The 21,566-nt window shown below is 40.6% G+C and overlaps 1 protein-coding gene across 1 annotated transcript; it reads left to right on the top strand.

The window, feature by feature from the left end:
- Positions 1-1,179: 1,179 nt before the first annotated feature.
- TNFSF11 (TNF superfamily member 11) lies at positions 1,180-18,595 on the top strand (the record flags this gene model as incomplete). The annotated part of the gene is made up of 5 exons (XM_084288237.1): positions 1,180-1,413; positions 7,296-7,463; positions 13,487-13,532; positions 13,617-13,715; positions 18,174-18,595. 5 exons carry the CDS (start codon positions 1,180-1,182, stop codon positions 18,593-18,595), a joined length of 969 nt encoding a protein of 322 aa, XP_084144363.1.
- Positions 18,596-21,566: the final 2,971 nt, after the last annotated feature.

The raw sequence follows: 21,566 nt of genomic DNA, 5'->3' as shown, positions 1-21,566 counted from the left end.
ATGGATCTGTGTTATTCTCGCATGCTCTTCAAAGGCCAGTCTAGACTTCAACTCAGTTGTTTTCATGTCCAGACCATTTCCCTACTGAATTTTACAGGACTGCAGATTTAACACATCTGAACTGCCTTTACAACAAGTACTTCCATAGGATTTAGGAGAACACTTTCCACAAAGTGGACTAGTTAGATGCTGAAGTTGGTCCTACTGATAAGATAGTTACATCTCCAAATACATAGATAAAGTGATGAGCAAAAGAGGTGAGGGAAAAAAGACTATACGGAGGCAGGAAGGATAAATTTAGGCAAGCTCTAAATGAGCATGTATATGAAGGGGAGAGTTGATCTGAAGGGGATCTAAATGCTAAAGAAAATGCCTAGAAAAGGCAGCGTGACTCAGGCTGAGCCATGGGGAGCACAGGAAGATGCAGTTCCTCATCAAGCCTTCGGAAATGCCTTTGTGGCAGACTGGCCATGTGGAGGAAGATGGGGATCCCCATCTCTGGCGGGCCATTGGCAGGCAGCTCAGCTCTCTCTCATTTCTTTACCCCAATCCTCTGATAACACTTAGCACTGTCTCGCCTTGCTTCGGACAGTACAAGCGTGTTCATTTTAACTCAGTTTGAGTAAAGAGGGAGTTTGGACATCCAGTGTGGCTGACTGCCCTGCGTTCCCCATACCCAACAGGACAGGGACAACCATGAGGGCACCTCTAGGTACAGCCCCAGCAGCTGGCGCTTCTGTGAGGGGAGAAACCCCTTCGTGATAGGGGTACACCGCAGGGCTTTGGGGGACTTCATCCCTCTTTACCCCGAGGGGAGGACGAGCAGCTCGGCTCCCTGAGGAGGGCTCTAAGGGCAGGGGAGGGCCCGACCTAAGCCGACCCTCCCGCCGGCGGGGGCCGGTCCCCACTCGGGGAGGGAAGGGAAGAGCCGCCATAGGAGGGGAGTGGTGGCCATGTGCGTGCGTGTGGTGGTGGCGGCGGGCGGAGGGAGGACGAGTCACAGCTCCCGGGGCTGATTGGCCGCCACACTTTATAAGAGCTGCCCTGCCCGGGGCGCCGGGGGTTATTCTAAGTGTAGCGAAGCCGGGGTTTGGGGGGTGGGGGGAAAAGAGAAAGAAAAAAAAAAAAGAAGAAGGAAAAAAATAAAAAAAAAGCTCAGTGGAGCCGCTTTGCAGAGCCATGCGGCGAGCCAGCCGAGACTACAGCAAGTACTTGCGGGGCTCCGAGGAGCTGGGCGGCGGCAACGCCCACGACAGCGCCCCGCCGCCGCCGGCCCCGCCGCAGGCGGCCCCGCCGCTGCCGGCACACCCGCACCCGCCGCCCGCCTCCCGCTCGCTGCTGGCCGCCCTCGTCCTGCTGGGGCTGGGGCAGGTGGTGTGCAGCGTGGCCCTCTTCCTCTACTTCCGAGCTCAGGTAAGCGGCTGCCGTGGGGAAAAGGGGGAGCCGAGGTGTTCAGGCTGCGGGAGGGAAGGGGAGCGGGCGTCTGGAGTGGGAGCCCCCCGTGGCGCTTCGCGTTTGTAGCCCCTGAGCTGCGCGGCAGCGCTGTCAGGACACTGCTCGTGGGAGTGCACAAGTGCACGTGTGTTGCTGTGCTAGAGAGCCACTGCCATCAAAACACCTTATCACAGCATCTATATATTTTAAAAAACGGTCTTCCCACTCCTGTTACCCTCTCCCCTCCTTCAGGACCCTGCCCTGATAGGTTCGTGTCAGCGCTGCGCACGCTCCCCAGAAAGGATAACCAGAGTTTTCGTACCATAAAGACTACTTTTCTTCTGCTTCCTTTATTTAAAAAAAAAAAAAAAGACATAGTGTGGGTGTAATTCTGCTTTCGGCAGCTTGGCTCTCTTGCCGGTTTCTAGTTCCTGTAGATTTAGAGCAGTGCTGTTGGATGGACTTTGCGAACTTGAACTTTTGAGAGGGCTAAAAAATGCGGTATACCTAGGTGTAGGCTTGTCTAAAATACTCCCAGAAAACTTTCTAATGTCAAAAATGTCATCTTTGCTATCACTGAGAAATATACTTTCAAAGTAAGTACATAATTCATAATAATAAGATACGGTAATCCACCATTGCTCACCAGTTTCTTATTGTGCAAATAACACTTGGAAAAAATACAGTAGGTCTTGTAGAAGTTAAGTATAATTGCCTTAGAAATAGTTTTATTTATATGGGGCATGTTTTGAATGGATTGCTGTCAAGTTTGTCTCAATCAATCTAAAGTTATCCTTTCAAACTTAATTGTATCAATCTATCTGCTGTCAAATTTAATTGTGTTAGTCTGTCTGAGGTTATACTTTTTTAATAACAGAACTTAGGTTTTGTGGTTTATTCTGTTAAAATAATGAGAAGTTATTAGCAGGGACCATGTTGGTTGGTGGACTAACCAAATGTGAATTAGCAAGACTTGACTTTATAGGCTCATATTAAGAAATTACATGATTTAACAGGACTGTTTTACAAGCTCTTCAAAACCCAAGAAGGCTGACTAAACTCTGACTCAGTTTTACCATACACTTCTTATTTTCATTTGCATAAAATCATTTGGGCTAGATCATGACACAATACGAGCTGAGACAATAACCGAGGTTTTGGTTTCTCCTCAGTTTTGTTTGTTTTGTGGCTTGAGCATTTGGAATTTCACAAGACACAAAACTAAGACTGACACCAGATTTTCATGGATAAACACATGTTTGTGGCCAAGAAATAACGTAGCGCAATGCAAATGAGACAAGGAGCTGGTATATTTAAAAAGGAAAAAAAAAAAGCTAAGAATTGAATGTTACCAATATTGCAGAATGCTGCCATTCTGAACTGTAAAAAGATTAAGGTGTTCTGTTTTCATTTTGGACCATATATGCAAAGTCTTGGATCCAAGAAATTAACCACTAACAACTTGTATTGCTTCTAAGTATTTATGCTGATTATGCTTCATGAGAAATATTTGCTCATGGTCAATGGAAATGCAGTGCAAATTTAGGTATTCTGAACAGATGGAGATGATGGAGACTCATGCACAGCACCAAGTGAGAGTGCTAAGTATTTTATTTCTCTGCAATTGGGAGATGCTTCAGTATAGTCTTCAAAAGCTTTGCTTTTACTTTTTTCATTCTGGTCCATTTCCTTCCTGTACTTAGATCAGAAAAGAGTATGAATTTGGTCTAATGTTGAATGAGCTGGAGGGGCTCAAAGCCAGATGTAGGGGCTGGATGTCAAACTCCCCCAGTTTAACTTTCAGTTTGGAGCTTATCCATTTTTCCTATTTGAAAAAAGTGTGTCCAAATGTTAAGTATTTTACTGTACCGAAGAGTTCACATTTAAATAAATGGGGACCTGGAAGACGGATCTTTATTGCTGTTTCATGCATCTATGGAAGTCTGACTTTTCACTGTAATGTTTTTAAACAATGTCCTTTCAGACCTGATCTAACATCTTGTGAGCATGCTGGAGTAGTGGCTAACAGCAAACCGCTTGCTAGGGGTCACTAGCACTTTCTGGAAGCCCGGAAGAACCCTTTCTTGGTGGTTAGGAAAGATCACAGAGTGTAAAGTGATATTTGATTAAACTTGAAGTTGGTTTAGGTTCGAAAACAAGTATAAATGGTTAACATTTATTTTAGGGAGAAAGTGCAGAATGTGATACTGTAACATTGCAAAATTGAGGCAATACTTAATAAGTAAAGTTCACTGGAATATACTGTCTTCTAAAATCAAGGCAAATCTTATTTTTATAAAATTGGCCCGTAATTCTGTAAATTCATGTGGTGTCACCCATGGTATTGGAGTTCATTTTGTCTGCCCTGAATTACTTGAAGGGAGTCCAGGGATGCAGCTAAAGTGGTTACAGATGATGAAAAACCTTGATAACAATGGGCACTGAAAGACGTGATCTGATTCCAAGGCTGGAGATGTATATGCACAATAGTAACATGTGTAAAGTATAGTAAAACAATAGCTAGATTTTATCTTCAAATGGGCTCATAGCTCTAGGGTATTTACTTCCTTAATATGTTGTAAAGCTTTCTCCAATATTGTGCATTGCATCTTGATGATTTATTTTCAGGTATTGAATCTTTAAGACTTCATGCTGAAGGTTTTTATTTATTCAAAGGCTAACCTTCTGCTAACCTTCTGTGCCTTGCAAGGTAGCACTCTGCTCTCTGTAGACCACTCTGGTATTTTGTTTTGGCTCTTCAGAAGCTCTTCTCAGAACACATCCTTGAAAGCTTTTTTGTTTGCCACTTGTTGCCCGCAGTTCGGGTGTCGGTGCTCGGTATTGTCTGTTTGCAGCCATGGCAGCTCAGTACGTATTTTTTTTTATAAAATGTCAGTTGCAGGATTTCTGAGAAGGGCTGCTCAGACAGGTGAGCTCATTTCCGTGGTTGAGAAATGGTGCTGGCTGGGTATTCTTTGAAAACGGTAAGGGCAACCAGGTAGGTTATTAGTCCCAAGATCAGAGCTTCACCTTATCAGACAGTAAATCTCTAGAGATTTGTGACCTGTCAGGATGGGTTGTACAGCTTCAGTTTAAGTTGCTGGAGAAATCAATGTTTCCATGAAGTCCTCAATATTTTAACTTCAGGTATAGAGATGATGGTTTTCTGTCTTGAGCCTTCAACAGATGAGCTATAATCTGAATAAGTGCTTCTGTACAAGCTGCTGCTGTTGTTCTGGCACAGCGTTGTGTGCCACATTTGGCTCATTGCTGGTGGACGATAGCTGCAAGTCTCTGCTGGGTGTGATTTGTCATGCCCAGGTCCTAGAAAAATGAAAATCTTTCATGATTTTTGTGTTTTAAAACCTAGTTTTGTCTGCTTTTCAGAAGTTGTGTTTAAATAAATCCCAAACTGGGGTGATAGTTTCTCACTAGGAGTATTGCTGATAAAAGTGAGTACCTGCTGGCAGTCTTCTGTTCAGTGGTGTGTGGAAGGGAGAGATATCCAGATATCCAGATCCTGTTGAAGGCCCTATTTCCCTCTGGTTCCTGACAATACCAATGTAAGTGGCTACATCTGGAGTAACGGGTCCTGTTTTGGGCCCCTCAGTGCTAGAGGCATATTAACAAGCTGGAGAGGTTGCAGGCCTCCATCGATGGAGTTTCCTTCAAGCTTGGCTAGACAAGGCCTCAAGCGATCAGCCCTAAGTTACACGTTGGCCTTGCTTCCAGCAAGGGGTTGGACCGGGCACCTTCTAGACCTAGGTCTGTCTCTGTGAACTGCCTCTTAACAGCTGTTGGTAACTATTTGTGTTTCTACATCTCCACTAACTGTTGATTCTCTGAGCTCCTGTGCACTGGTGGAATCTGCTGGGATACAGTTTTAGGTTGCAGTTCTGCAGCTGTCAAAGCTAGCGCTGCCTTCCTGCTCCTCCATGCCCTTGTATTAGCTCCGATGCTTGCCTGACACCTGTAGTGAGCTGGCTTCAGGGTGCTAATCCTTCAGGAAAACGCATCAACAAAAATTTACCTCAGGGTAGTGCTCCATGGTACTGGTCTAAAGAGGAGGCTGAGTGCCAGGAGTGGGATTTCATGGTGAAGAAGGTGAGGGCACAGAGGTTCTGTTTTAGATCAGTTTAAACAGGTAATGAGGCTGCATTTAGAAGTTATTAGTGTAGTTCTTAGTGCTTAATAGAGTTGTAATATCTATAAACAGATTTTCCTTTGGATTCTGCTGTATCAGGCTACTCCAGAAGCTGTTACTGCCTCCAAGCCATCCTGTAACTCATCTCTACCCCTCTGCTCAAAGCTGTGGCGTCTTCTGATCCTCAGGTGAAACTTTTCTGACCTGTTCAGTTCCAAATCTGCAGGGATAACTAAGACAGCTAAACCAGCTCATGGGGTCTGACATTGGTTTGAATATGTGGGGCAAACAGCTCTCATCTGGAGCCTTCAGTAGGAGGAGGCAACTTACTGTTACGGCTGTCTCTGCAACAAATGTTTTCCTCCAGTGTATGCTGTTGGATGCCTGGCTGCCTGCTGTAGGCTTGAGCTTACCTCTATAATCCTAACCTTATGCTTTTAAGTTAGTTTGGTTCTTTTTTGGGGTTAGGGAATTGAATTCATGTTCATGTGAACAGTTGACATAAATTTGATTCAGTCTGGCTGTTGCGTATTTTGCAAAACCTCCTTTGACATTGTTTTGTTCAATGTTATTTACAAGGAAAGTAGCCCCTAGTTTGGTATTATCTGTAATGGATTGACCTTCCCTCACCATGATTTTTCATAATATATTATGTAATTCTCAGATATAAATTGGTGCATTGGTGTTTGTTATGGAAAACAGTAGAAGTAAATGTTCGTATTAGACCAGCTAACCCAGTTAGAGAACATAGAGAAAGTTTTGAGTGCACAAACCCTTCTGATGTAAAAACAGCATAAATACATGTTGAGATCAATTGCTGAGAGTCTTAGGCTATATGTAAAAGAGAACGGTTAATATCTGTTGAGTGTGAGGTATATGGAGGGGGGTTAAAGAGTGAAATGGTTTGAATAATGTTTGTGCAATTGAATTCTGCTGAGGCATGATTTTGATTCTTGGAATATCCTTCCAAGTCATCTTAGAATTAAGATTGATAGAACTTAGGAGCATTCTGTGCTTACAACTAAAAATTATATTGGATTCAATAGCAGATATTAATTGCTAAAAATGTCTTGCAGATATTTTGGATTTACTAGACTTTGTCCAATAAAGAGGAGGTATTTTATAGTTTTATTGTCTCTTGGTCTTTCTGAATTTGTACAATGTTACCTGGTGACTGTTTCATGCAGCAATACGTCTTGCCTGCAACATACTTTGTGATAGCTGTTTTCTGTTGCTTCTGTTTCTCCCCTTGAAAAGGATGTGCTGGATGTTGTACATACATTCCCCAGATTGTTGCTTTTGACATTTGTGTGTCATCTTGCAATCCGTATTTTTAATAGGTAGGATGCCTGCGTATGTTGCCTGCTAAAATAATTGTGATATTGCATCTAAAAATGCAATTCAGGATTATTGATTTTTACAGTAAAGGTGGGATTAATCTTTAACTAATTTTTAACTTTTGAAAGTCGATACCCAGCCTAAGCTAACAAGCTAGGCAGCTCCAGAAGATTTATTTTCCTATCTTATGTACTTGTTGCCTGAAGTAAATGTTCCTACAAGGAATGCTTTCTCTTCATTGTTTAGAATAAAAATTTAGCTAATAAGCTTAGCTAGTTGCCAAATTTTTACATGGTTGAAAATTTGCCCTGATTTAAATATGTTCTTGTGTGTTGAACAGACTCTTAAAACTGTGGCTGTCCTTATATTTTTGTTTCAGATGGACCCCAGCAGAATTTCAAAAGAGGATGCACACTGTGTCAGAATGCTTTTCAGATCTCAAGAAAGTATAGGTTTGCAAGATACACCATTCGAGAATCAAGATGTGAAGTTAATGCCGGAATCATGTAGAAGGATGAAACAGGCTCTCCAAAGAGCTGTGCAGAAGGTAAGTGGCAGTGTTTTCTTTTATGCTTGTAAAACTTTTCCAACATCTTTGTTCGGAGGTAAGTTCTAAAAAGTGTTTTTCGATATTTGGATAATACGGTGATGGATCTGAGATCTCACTGTGTTTGCTTATGAACCTTGGTAGTGGTTAACCAATTCTGCATTCAAATACATTTTTTAGCTTTGTTAAAGGGAGGCTTGGAAGTCACACAGAAAACCAATCACAGTTAGTTGATAGGCAGTTCTGACATTTGGGTGGGTGTGATGGCAGTCATCTATCCTAATACTTGTACAGGTTTGCCAACACTTCGGATGTGTAAGGACAGCTCCACTTTTTTTTTTTTTTTCCAAATTGATCTTCCTGACTGTCTGACACCATTCTTCAAGCTAAGGGCATCAACAAGCAAAGTGCTGTCTGAAAGATGGAAGGCACAGTATTTGTTCCCATCTACTCTTGTTTCTTACTCCTTCTGCAGTACAATAGTTTTGATTACCCAGAATGAAGGATAGTATCCTTTTTTTTGGTTCATTTTGCCACAGTGGTGGAATATCTGCTTTGCCATCATGATAAGTAGGCATTCTTTGCCCAGCACTTGAGAATGACAGCTTTTTTTCCAAACTCAAATAACAAAAGCAGGCAGCTAAATTAGCCCTAATGAAGAAACCTAGGCAAGCTGAATATAAGTCACAATAATTCCTTAGTAGTTACCGTGTTTGATCTCTTTGCATGTTCGTGATAGTGTTTAGTGCTAATTATGGGCTAATGAAGAAGCTGAATGTGTGCTATGGTATTCCTGGCTTATAAAGTCCATTATCTCTTCACACCTGTATATGACTGTCAGGTTTTTCATAAAGGACACTGCATTAGATTTGAGCTGAACCCTTTACAGAGTGACTTGTACTTGACTTAACTATACAGTGCATTAATTGTGCTGATCATGTTTGTTTTTAATAAAGTACCCTCGATGACAGATCTTTTTGGGGAACAAGGCTTAAAGCTGGGAGCCTTGTTCCCTTTACTTGCCACCTCCTTAAAAAATCAGGAAAATGGGTTAACTCTGTACAACTAGTTCTTGCTTCCAGCATTTTCTTTAGACTATTACTACTTGTGTGTTCTGCGTGCTGCTACTAGAGTGCTCTTTCCTGCGGCACCCTTGAGAGCAGGGAGTTTATTACAGTAAGTGAATGGGAAGTTCTGCATTTTGGTTGTTTGCTGCTGGTTACTCAACAAAAGCTTTAACTTCAGTGAAGGCTGCATATTCTGCCATTCAGCATAGAGGTTAAATGCTGCAAAGGCAGTGGCCAAGATAAGTAGTGAGTAGGATAATTTTTCTTTTGGTTGATGACCGTTAGTTTGAGAACAATGATGCTTTCCCTGCCAAAGTAATCAGACTCCAAAAATTTTGAATGCAATGGAATGTATTAAGCAGCAGGGTCAGTGTTCTGGATGCTGTGTCATCATACATTGATGACACAGAAAAATAGGTAAATGTTTGCCTAGGGCTACATTTGCATCTTTTCTATTCCTATCATGGAAATGAAAGAAACGGTGTTAAGGCAAATTAAGCTCGCCTTAAGCTGTGTGAGCTGAGCCCTTCATTGGTTCTGCTGTACCAAAAGGGAGAGATGCATCTGAATCTTATCTACAATTGGACTAGGCCCTTGTGTGGGAATGCGGTTCTTGTGACTGGAAAGATGTTTCCTATTTTCTCTGCTTTATTCAGCTTCCTGAAGTGTGTGTGTGTGTTTCAAGAGCTGGTATCCATATTTGCAGTGACAGTGCATTAGGTGACTGAAATGGAACACTTTAAAATACAGTTAAGTTCTCAGTTTTTTCAGTTGTTTGTCTTAAGCAATTCAAGCTATTCAGGAAATGAAAACAGACAACCTTTTTTTGTTACGTTTTATAGTCTGGTTACAGCTTTTAGCTTGCTGTGTTAGTTCTCATCTGTTTTCTTTGCACACCTGTAGGCTAGTGTTTAAATCTAAGGCAGGGACTGACATTGCAAGTGCTCTTCTGAAAACCAGTGTAGTAGTGCTGTAAGGTCAGGTCTGGAAACATTTGTCTCCTGACTTAAAAATAAAAATAAAATAATTAAAAGAAAATCTAATGGTGACCTCCTCAACATATTCCAGAATAAAAATACTGCTTAGGGAGCAGCTTACTCAGTAGAAAACTCATTTTCAATACTATTGCAAATAAACTTTAAAGCAGACAAATAATATACTTTCCTAGTCTGTCTGTTTGCTTAATTTTTTTGCATGTAACCCTAAAAACCCTTTGGCAGCCCAGATGCACTAACCACAGTTCTTATGAAGTCTGTTATGAGTCTGAAGTAGAAAGGACTACAAACATATCTTGGTCAATTCATAAGTATCTTTTCTTGGCAATACTCCCAGCTTCTAGCAGCTTGGGGAGTTCAGGCGTAAACTAGTCTCCTACACGGCAACAACACACTTTGTAGCTAGACCTCCGGGGCAGCACTTATAAAGAGATCTATATACTTAGCAGACATTTTAAGTGCATGTGGTTATGGACAAAGTGAAGGTTTCATGGGTGACTGTTGTAAGCTGTTAAAATTTCAGTTTCCACAGCACAACTTTACATGCCCTTTTTTTTTTTTTTTTCTGCAGGCAATAGACTACTCATTTGAATAGAGGTTGCAGTGCTCACATCTCAATCTTCTGAAGAATATTGGTTTTATGCACTTTCTATTTTGCTTCCTTCCTGATTAGCATTCTTCAAACTGCTGAATTTCCGGCAAGATAATCAGATACTACTTCTTGATATCAACTAGCCTTAAAGCACTGAGGTGGTAGTAGTAGAAACATCTCTAAGAGAGCCTTAGGGTCACCATAGAAGCAGTAGGTGAATGTCCTGAGGGTGGGTCTCTTGCCTGGTCTTAAAAGGCTACTTGTAGCTACTCCAAGGAGACAATGAGATATTGTAAAAACAAAGAGGAGGAAAAAAACATTCACAGATGTTACATGTTCCTATGTAACCTTGTTTGTGTGTACTCAACATTGATCATAATGTGAAGGGTAGGACTTGTGTTTTAAGGATGCTGATGACATGCATATGTAGTAATGGGTGTGGTAGCTTTCTAAAACCCAAAGCCTGCTGTGGATGAGGAATGAGCATTTCCCCACACTCCAGACACTTATAGCATGGTTTTAGCTTTTAAAATTTGGAAGTTTTGCAGCCTCTCCATGGCCTTTTATTTTTTTGGAGGAAGGAAGGTATCTTCATTTTTCTGACTGGCTGCTTGTTTTTTGAACAGTGACTGTATGGAAAAAGTTTGGAATATGGGAAGCAGGCCAGTAGAGTTGACATAGTGTGTAGTGAGCAAATGACACAAAGATGTACAAAAGCAGCTTATTTTAAAACTAACAGTGTGGTGTAATTTTTTTGTGTACATTTTTTTTTTCTAAAAATAACAGCTTGGTCACTCACTTGGTTCTGTGGCTGAAAAGTCATTGGCAATATTTTGTCAGCAGTTCTCATGCTTTTGTGGCAGCGTCTTAGTGACGGGTTCTGTTGAGCTGTTTCTGCTTTCTTAGCAGTAGTGTGCATTGTAATTAGGTATGCGGTGTCTAATGATGTTCAGATGGGTTGTGTATCAGTAAGGTTTATCAGTGTCTTGGACCTGTAAAACCAGATGAAGTGGAAAAAAATCATGAAGAAATGTTTTGGAGTACCAGAGTGCTCCTGTCAAGCCCAGACTACATCTTGACCAAGGTGCTCCTAGGAAGCAGGGGAGTGGTAGGTTCAAGACCATCAAGACAAGTGGACCAAGGTCTTCCTGGCTAGCTGTTTTGCTCACCCAGTAGTGATGTTGTAGATGAATAGCACCACCATCAGTTAAAAAGAAAGTGGCTCAGAATGCATCTAACGAGTACCACAGTCTTTCTTCATGGAAGATATGCTGAGTCAGGCTGCCAGAGCTCAAAAAGCCAGGTACCCAGCTGCTCAAGTTAGAGCATCTTTGGAAATGTACAGAAGCAGAACTCTAGGCTCCTAAGGAAAAAAAAAACAAACTAGGTTATAAGGAGGATAGTTCAGGGACTTACCAAGCTTTTTTTTTTTTTTTTTTTTTTTTTTTTTTTTTTTTTTTTTTTAGTACTGTTTTAGATAATAGAAGATTGAAATGTAAATACCTCTTTTTGGATTTGTCCAGTAGCCTCTCCAGGCACGCATTCCCCAGAAAGAAAGGATCCTAAAAAAGACTCCAAACACAAGATTTCAATTAAGAAAGGAAAAAAGAAAAAGGAGTCTCCCCTTTCTGGGGAAAGGTTTGGGAGCAGCTGTAATGTAGTGGTATCTGAGAGTCTAGTCCATCTTCCAGTCTCTTTTACCTGTGTGCCCTGTTCTCTTCAGATGCTTTTACCACCTTTGGCAGTACCAAGTACTTGCAACTTTTCTTCTTAGTACTTCTGATGAAGTTAGAGATCAGGTGTGGCTAGAGGCTGATGTGCAGCTCCTAGAACTGAGCTTCATTTTCATGCTGCTAGAACTGATGTTGAAGTAAGAAGATCAGAGAGGGGAAGTGAATGTAAATGGGGGGAGGTGGACACGGGTTTTGCTTCTTTTGAAGTTGCGATTCTTCTGCTTTTCTTCTCGTCTCTACAGCAGAAAGCATCGTAATGATTCATATCTACACAATCAGCATATCTCTGCTGAAGTATTACGCTTTGATAGTCATACTACAACTTCCATGCTGCTGTGGCTTTTCATTTTGGTTTAACATTTAGACACCTACTGAAAGGAGAAAGAGAGAGAAGGTGTTACAGATTTCACTGTGGCTGCAGAATTACATAAAAGCAGGAGCAAAGAGTTTTCAAAGCAGCATTTCAAGTTCTAAAACATTGCAGTGATAGAGAACATGGTGAAACTTTGCTGATCTGGCCAAATCTGAGGTCAGATTTATATACATGGCGTTTAATTAGACAACCAGCAGTATGTTTGATGTAAAGAGAAAAAAACACTGAATCCCACTTACATTTCAAAGATAACAATATGATTTGCTATATGCAGCAAAATGTTTCCTACTAAACATCTTGATAGTTCCACAGTATGAGATAATCTCAGTAGGAAGGAGAGTATCATCCCTGTCTTTTAGGAAACAGATGAGGAGAGTCATGGTGGGGAACAGAACTGAGGAATTCTGTCAAGACTGTCCAGGCTTGTAAAAACATGTTGCTTAGACTTCTGAAAGCTGCTGTTTATACATCTTCATAAGAGGAAGACAGGAGAGGATTGTTTAAAAGCAAAGCTTTGTGGTAACTGATATTTGCACTGATCTTGGTTTGGGGGTAACATGGACTTTGTTCATGTTAAAATTTATCTGCAGTTTTGGGGAATCTGTACTTCTGGCACCTGCTTAATTTGGACCGGTACAGATGTGGAAAATGCTTAATCCTTCAGTGCCTACACACCTTGATATGAGTAAGGCTTGGTTGCAAAGCCTTACAGTCTTGCAACCTCTCATGTTAGTGGTAAAGCATGCGGGGTGGAGGTTTTAATTTATCTCATCATAAAGGAAATGCGGGGCTTAGTTTTCCACAATTCGTGTGATTACATACTGGTCTCTTTGTAGAACTGCCTCCTTCGTTACCTTTTGACCCCAAGTCAATTCATAAACTTCATGGTTTTATGTGGTGCGTTTTTAGCAGTCATTGTTCCATTATACTTAGAAACGTTCCAAGTGCAGTAAGTAGAAATGGCTGTAAATGTCTGTAATCACTACTCCGATGAGCAGTGCAGTGATCACACGCTAGTATTCATATCCTCCTTTATCAGAAGTATTGGACAGAGGAAGTAATTTGATTATGGCATTTAAACTGTGCGTTCACGTTATACATCCCGTAAATATCAGGATATGTATTCCAGGCCTCTGGCTATACTGTAGGTATACAGTATACCCCCATGTATACAGAGAAGATACTGTGTTGTAATTGTGCCAATGATCTGTGATACACAAGCAAGCAAGGCAACATCAAAGCAATGTCTTTTTTTCATTTTAGGAAGTCCAGCGTATCCTGGGAAGAGAAACACCAAGACCAGAAAAAGGTAGATGCTGATTTATGAATAAGAAATGTTTTAGTTCTATTAAACTTGTTTTTTTCTGAGATAATGGATTTCTTTTATCTTCAGCTGCAATGGAGGCATTAGGAATGGACCTGTACAAGAGAAATAAGCCTGAGAAGCTGCCTTTTGCCCATCTCATTATTGATGATAAGAATATTCCATCAGGTAAGTTCAGTTTTAAGTGGATGCTTCTAATGCTACTATGAATGTGCTCAACTCATTACTTAAGCTGTACGTGTTACTTTTCTGCTTTATATAACCAAACCAAAAGGGAATTCTCCGAGGCCTGAAATTTGAGATTTTGCCAGCCTGCTCTGTTTAGAGACAAAAGCCATCTGCACATGAGGGGTTAGCTTCTTGCCAGGAGGGTAGTATTCTTTCCCCCTCCAAGTGCAGTGTCATAGTCCAAATGTTCAGCTTCATAAAAAGAGAGCTTTAAGCAACTTGTAAAATGGCAATCAGAACTTCTACAAGCTTTCTTACCAGTTCAGATGCCTTCTGACAACCTTCTTTTTGAGTCAGATTGTGTCTTTTGACATAGCTCAGCAGTAGAGGATGCAGTATCAGTAAACTTGTCTTAGTACTTTGTCTTTGGAAGATTGAATTAATTTGCTAGCTGTATACATGATAATTTGCATCTACAGAACTGGAGTCTGCCACACTTAGAGAAATTCACCCATGGGACTTTTTTTTTTTTGCTGTCTATCTAGATGTTACTCTGTAAAGTGTATTTTTACCAGGACTAATACTTGATACTTTTTACTGATGTACATCGCTGTATTAACTCTAGGGAGTGAATTAGCACATTTGTGAGTAATGGCAACAGAAACATTGGTCTTTTTTTTTTTTTTTTTTTTTTTTATCAGCACAATCTGTAGGAGCTTTCAGAAATACAGTCCCTGTAGCAACAAACTTTTGCTTCTCCTTTGAGGAGATCAACCTCTTCCAGCGCAATGAGTTGGGCTTATTCCCTCTGATCTGGCACATGGCTTATGCCAGAAGAAGAGCATTATGTAAGAAGAGCATTACTGGGACAGCTTCTGCTGTTTGTATGGGCACTGTGGCAGTAAGGGACTGCATCCTTTTGGACAGCTGGAACCCTGAACCTACTGATAGTGAGGTGCTTTGCTATCTTGTCACTGGTGTGAGGTGCTACTCACTTGACTGGGTGGCGTAGAGATTAACAACAAACATAAAGGATGAAGAATTTGCCTGTAGATCACCAGGAGTTGCTTTTCATTCTGTTTCTGACTGCAAATTTCTGCTTTCTTCCAATGTTTCTTTGCTCTACATGTCTGAAATCCTTCTAAATAGCTCTATGCCGTCCATGAGTCTGGGCAGATTGGTTCTTAGTGTTTTAAATTCCCTACTGTCATCACTCTAACCCAAAATAAGCAATGCCGGGGGGGGGAAAAAAGTCTATCATTATCAAACAGGATTTTATTTTGTTCAAGTAATTTGCAAGGAAATGCCTTTCGTGAATAGGCATTGAACACTTTCCTTTCACCTGGATTGCAATAATACCATGCCTCAGATGGACTTCTGCAGTTGTGGAGTGACGGGGGAAAAATAACCCTTCCTACATCTTGGTGTCCCACCCATCATTTAGCTGCAGAAGCCATAGTGGTTTAGATTTGTTGCATTAGGTTAAAGCTGGATGCTTGCTGTTTGCTTTTTACCAAAGCTCGCTTTAAACACTACCTAGGTTTTAAATGAAAACAGTGAATTTTGGTTTATAAATTGATTGTAGAAATTAGTCACAGTTTAAAGGAGAAGAGCACAAACAGAAATAAATGCAAATGTTAAATATATCATTTGGGATGTGAATTGGTACCTTTAGCTAGTACCTAAAGAAACACTAGTATTTTTGAGCTATTTACAGCTACAGGTTCAGCTTAGCTGCCCTCTGCCTCCAGAAGTGGTTTTTCAGAGCAGCCAGAGCTTTGGCCCTTTCTTCAGGCTTTATTTATACCTGAAAGCTACTATAGTGCAAATAAGTAATAAATACTGGTTTACTTCATCCCTCCATCTTCTTTCCTACTAATTCTGTTGCAACTCAGTTGTGTTAGTCTTAGTTCATGCCTGCAAACATTTAATACATTGTTTTGATTTGTCTTGAGTTACCAGAAAGACTGAGAATTCTCTGTTTTTTAATGCTTGTTACAATGTTTGGAAGATTACCTTAGTCATTATCTCTGACTTCTTCGTTCTGTCAACATGGTTTACTTTGTGTTGTTTCTTCCAGGGCTCCATTATGAATTTTGCATCAAAAGATGCTGTATTACAGCACTTTTGACTGTCCTAGAACTTGTCTTATGTTTTGGAGTTTCATATATGGACAGCTGAGTTGGTGCTTCTGTGCTCCATTTTTTTCCTCTGCCTGTGTTTCTGCATATTGATCGCTTGGGTGTTTTACCACCTGCAGTACTGAGATCCTGCTTATTCCTTCCATTAAGGGTTGCATGACATTACTTCCACTAATGTGCATATGTGCTACTGGCTCTGACATGCCTCTTCTAAACCTCTGAATTGTGGAAAGACGTCCATCTCCCGTGGTTATTGCAGTTACAGCATTATAATCTAGGTTGAAAGGCACTTCCAGAGGTCATTAGGCTAATCCCTTGCTCAAAACAGGTCTAATTAGACCTTTAGATAGGATCGTTCTCCATCAGCTCTTGGCTTGTCCCCCTACCTGACCGTTGAGTGATACATATTGCTCTTAACACCAAACAATGTGAACAAGCATCACCCATAGCTGCTCTCAGTATCAGAATTACAAGTCACGGTGGCATCTATTTTCCATCTTCCCTTTCAGCAAAGAATTCTGTGTTTTCATTGAGGGTTTCTTCAGAATTGCTTCTTGATTTTTGAGGCTGGCAACTAAAAAATTTACTTGCCAGGTAAAAAAAAAAAAAAAATCTGCTTAGTAATTTGCAACTTCCTGGTGGGCTGCCAGTCAGTCACAGTATGCCAGCAAGCCTTTCTGCTTGGTCATATGTACACATTTTTGCCTAGTATTTCTGTGCCTCTGTCCTTTGTCAGTTCAAGCAGAGATATTGGCTCTAATTTCTCACCTACCCTCCTCATTTTGAAGGTAGCACAGCTTCCCAGGGTGGTGTTTCAGGTGGATTTAACACTGTACAAGAAATGCTACAACTTCTTCAGCTATTCTTCAGCTTCAGAGATGTGCTCTGGTATTTTGGCGTTCCCTTGCAGATGAGTTATTCCAGGATAGGAAACTTAAGACCTTAGTGTGGCTACCAATTTCTTGATAGTTTTCAGAGTTTTTTTTTTTAGAGGTACTGCACAGAAGGCTTCTCTGTACGAGTTTGCTTGGGTAATTTATACTTGGCTACAATGAAGCCATAAGGGAACAGATACTTAATTAGGTCTGCTTTTGATAGCCTGTGCTTTGCTTGAGTCTCTGTGGAAGCTTTTTTTTTTTGTTCTGGACTACCAGTAGAGTATTCTTCTCACATGCAAAAGTTGCCCTTTGCAGCTAGGGAAGACTCATAGCTCTCAAATTCCCCTGTTCCTACTTACCTTCCCTCACTTCAACACAAACAAATCCAGGAGGCAGCTTTAATCAAATGTATCTGGGGTTGTTCCCCAGCATGTTTCTGAGCACTGGGGGTGGTAGGAGTAGATTGCTTTGGTTTGTGGGGGGAGGATAAGGCACTGAGTATTCCAGGCAGGCCTGCAGATGCACTGGGAGTCCAAGGCCCTCAGGTGCCTGTGCAGGTGCTTCAGAGGGAGCGAACAGAGCTGGGTTTGTGTGGGAGTTGCTGGTGGTTAGGAGGACAAGTTGGCCAACTTTCATCTCTTGTGCTATGCCCTGTGTATCGTGCTGAATAAATGGTAGGTTTTAGTGGCTCTTCTGTGCCATGGAGCGTCTCCAGAAGGGCAGGGACCTGTGTGGCTTTCTCAGGAAGGTGCTTTTTCCTCTGCCCATGGGTCTTGGCTGGTTCTTCTGTGACTGTTATCTGAATCATAGATGATTTATGTAGCACTAAAGATACAGAATTGTATTGACATTTTTCTTCTTTTTTTTTTGTTTGGTGTTCTCAAATGAGAACATGCTTATCTTTGTACTGCTGCGGTCACAAGAGCATAAACTACATAAAGGTTTCATAAACTTTCTATTTGAGGAAATATCAGTTAGATCTGTTCAGATGCTGCTTAATTATTCCTTGCAAACCCAGGTTAACTCATAACAAGATTTGCTCTTTTTTTTTTTTTTTTTTTCCCATTAGCAATTTTTCATTTCAAATTCTCTCAATTGTCTGTTACCTGAATAAAGTTTTAGGTGGAATGCAGTTTCTTTATAGAACTTGTTGTGTGACTGAGTGCCATCAAACTATTTATTGGCCAGGCAAGTGCTTTGTACCATGTTCCAGCAGACATTCTGTGGGAGGGCAGCACATGATGAAAAAGGAAATTTCTTATTTTTTTTTTTTTTTTTATCATAAATGTCTAATATTCTGAAGCATTAAACTTCACTTTAGCCTACATGAAGGTACTTGCTATTGATTTTAAAAATCTGGGTATTGCTTTTTAAATGTTGTGTTTTGTGAAATGCTTATAAATGAAGTAATTTTTTTTTTTTTCCTTCCCTCTCTTCAGGAACTCGTAAAGTGAACCTTACATCCTGGCATCATGACAAAGGCCAGGCAAACTTATCAAATATGACGTTTAATGATGGGAAACTAATTGTTAATCAAGATGGATTTTACTACCTTTATGCCAACATCTGTTTTAGACATCATGAGACTTCAGGCAACCTGACGAAAAGAGGGCTTCAGCTGATGGTGTATATGACTAAGACAAACCTTAAAATAAGGCGCTCTGATGTGTTGATGAAGGGAGGAAGCACCAAATACTGGTCAGGGAATTCAGAATTCCATTTTTATTCTGTAAATGTAGGAGGGTTCTTTAAATTAAAATCTGGTGAAATGATAAGTATCCAGGTATCAAACCCATTGCTACTAGATTCATCACAAGAAGCAACTTACTTCGGGGCATTTAAAGTAAGGGATTTAGACTGAATATTAGCGTGCTTAAATTGGGGGGAGGATGGGGGGGGTAGAGGTCCAGAAACAACTTGAAGGCAGAACTGAAATTTTTTTGCATCCCAGTTGCATCTGTATAAGGCATATAGCTCTAAAGACATGTTCTGCCCTGTGCTGACTCTGGCAAGAGTTCCATAAATGCATCAAGGATAAAATTGTGTAGTTCTGATTCAGTCTTACACCAGTTTTACTTTGTATGTCTCCACTGGCTTCAGTAGAGTCGTTATGACTTCTACATTGGTATAATTGAAATCAGAGCAATTGGTATTACTGAATTATTTCCACATTCTGACCTGACTGCTTGGCACAAACATAGGGCAGGACAGAATTTGGCTCACAGATTGCATTCGGGGCTTAATCATGCTTTGGGGCTGAGCATTCTGACCCTGAGACAGCAAAGATTGTGAATGTATAACTAATTCCATTGCATTTGATGTGGCTTTTCACATGCTTAGTTAAGCATGTTCATACTTTGCTGGGTTAGGGTTGGAAGGCTCAAACCACAGCAGAAATGAATTGTGGAACACCTAAACAGTTCAAATCACATTTTTACCTGATTAAAAAGGGCTATTTCTAGGAAGAAGGGAGATCTGGCCTTACAGTTCTAAAAGGTTAATTACAGGTTGTCATTATTGTTGCACAGCTAATTGCAAATATAGATTGCCAAAATACGGTGTGCCTTTAAAGTATTACATTGTGCCAGAACCTGCAAAGACATTTTTTTTAGACAAAAAGTATGTATTTTTATATTCTGTAATATCTAAAGTTATATTTTAGGTGTAATGTTTTGTGTAAAAAAATGTAAATTATATTGTCCTATAGTATTTGATACAAAATATTTAAAATTCTCTTGCTGTTTGTATATTTAATGTTTTAAACTGTTTTTAATGTACAGACATGTTAAACTAGTGCACTTTTTAATCCCAATGGGAAAAATTGCAGCTAAAAGAGGTTGTTTGCAATTAGCAAATGTAATATATACCTTTGTACTTTTTTAACTTAATAGATTTCTGTTAAACTTGTCAGTATTACTTGGGGGAGGAGGGAAACTCACACCAAAGTCATGAATAATTACACCAGAATGCTGGTCACTGGGTGCCTTTCAAACCTGGAGGGTAATTAACATTACAAAGCTGGTATTACCTGAAGGGGGAAAAGAAAAAAACAACATAATAAGCCACAGAAACGTATTGGGGTATTTATAGTTATTGAACAGGCATATTTTCCTACAATGAATTCCACAAGTTGTAAATTCTGCAATTGAGCAATGACTCTTTTAGCCTAGTTTCCTGAGAAAATGAAGCTTTTGTCATTGCGTTGCCTGTCCTGTTCTCCCCTTCTAGCTTCTAAAACTCTGCACCTTCCTGCCAGATCTGGCAGGTGAATGGCAGTGTCGAGAGGGATTCTTACAGGTTTTATGAGAACTGACAGCTGAGAAGGACTCAGCCAATTTTTCATTATTCGTCAGTGGCTGGCCACTGTTCATATTAGCCAACAAATTACTATGGGGAAGCTCCTAGTTAGCCGCTACACGTGTTGTCTCTTGCATAGTTGCTTGGCCAAAAAGATAGGTGGAAGGAATCTGAGGGTGGGTATGGGGAACGTGGGAGGGGGCTGCAAATATTGTAGGTTATGTTTAGAGCACATCTGGGCAAGGAACAACTTTGGGGTGGGGATCACGGAGACTATAGGAATGTTTGGGTGCTCTAAGGATGATGCGGAGAAAATGTCTTTAATGCAGTAGGAATCAGAAGGCAGAATGCTCAATTGTGTAAGAAATGAAGCTTCATACAAATCCTCAGGCTTTTTTTATAATAAACTGAGTTGAATTCAAGCAGTTATTTTATACTGTATAATAAACATTTCTTTTTAATGTTAATATTGTTTTCTTACAAAATATATTTCTAAGAAAAAATGTCTTGGTGGTTTCTTTATTTTCCTGTGTCCCTGTATTTCTTCTGCTGCTTCAAACACTGTTCATATTTCAGAGTATGCAGAGTGGGTATGTTATAGCTCAAGAAAACTAAAGCACAAATCAACAGTCATGAGAATGGAACTGAATTTTAAGGAGTCTTGATTTGGCTCCAAACTTTTGCATGTGCATCCACCACTTTCACGTAGGGTAATTAATATCAGGTCTTGGAAATTTAGCTGGAAGTGGGGATCTCCGTTTTGTTTCAGACGGAATAGTTTTCAGTTCAAAAACAGAAATTACTGAGCAATTACTGGGTTTCTTCTTTCACCATTTCAGAATCTGGGTCTCTTCGTTCAACATTTCAAGAACTAGGTGTTGTGCTACAAAAGTACAATACTTAAAGGGGTCTAATAAAAGGACAGAGAAGGACTCAGGTAGATAATGATAGGACAAGGGGCAATGGTTTTAAACTAAAAGAGGGTGGATTTAGACTAGACCCTAGGAGGAAATTCCTTGTGGTAAGGGTGGTGAGGCACTGGCACAGGTTGCCCAGAGAAGCTGTGGATTCCCTGTCCCTGGAGGTGTTCAAGGCCAGGGTGGCCTGATGTAGTGGGTGGCATCCTTGTTTATATCAGGTGGATTGGAGTTAGATAATACAATCCCTTCCACCTCCAGCCATTCTATGAGTCTTGTATTTTTTTTTTCTGGACTGGACAGATGCCCATTGATGGGCTGGGAGAAGAACGTCCACTGTGCATGTCTCTTCCGTTACCTGGGGGTGAAGTCTCCGTCTCTATCTCCCTAGAGGGTATTTCAAATGATTTGAAAGTTGAGTTAATGCTTATCAGTTCTGACTACTTACAGTATTACACAAAGGAGGGGAACCACCAAGACTAAATGTCATCTGAATGACACTGTGGGCTGTGTCTGCTCTAGATGAGTTCATGGTAGCTGCGGTGTGTCTTGAGCCCCTGCGGGTTCACTTGTAGGTTACCCTGTGCATCCTACATCACCAGAGGTTAGAAGAAAGCT

Source organism: Netta rufina (assembly GCF_964035555.1).
Source record: "Netta rufina genome assembly, chromosome: 1".
NCBI lineage: Eukaryota > Metazoa > Chordata > Aves > Anseriformes > Anatidae > Netta > Netta rufina.
The sequence above is the reverse complement of the archived record's forward strand: the minus strand, read 5'-3'. Positions and strand labels throughout refer to the sequence as shown.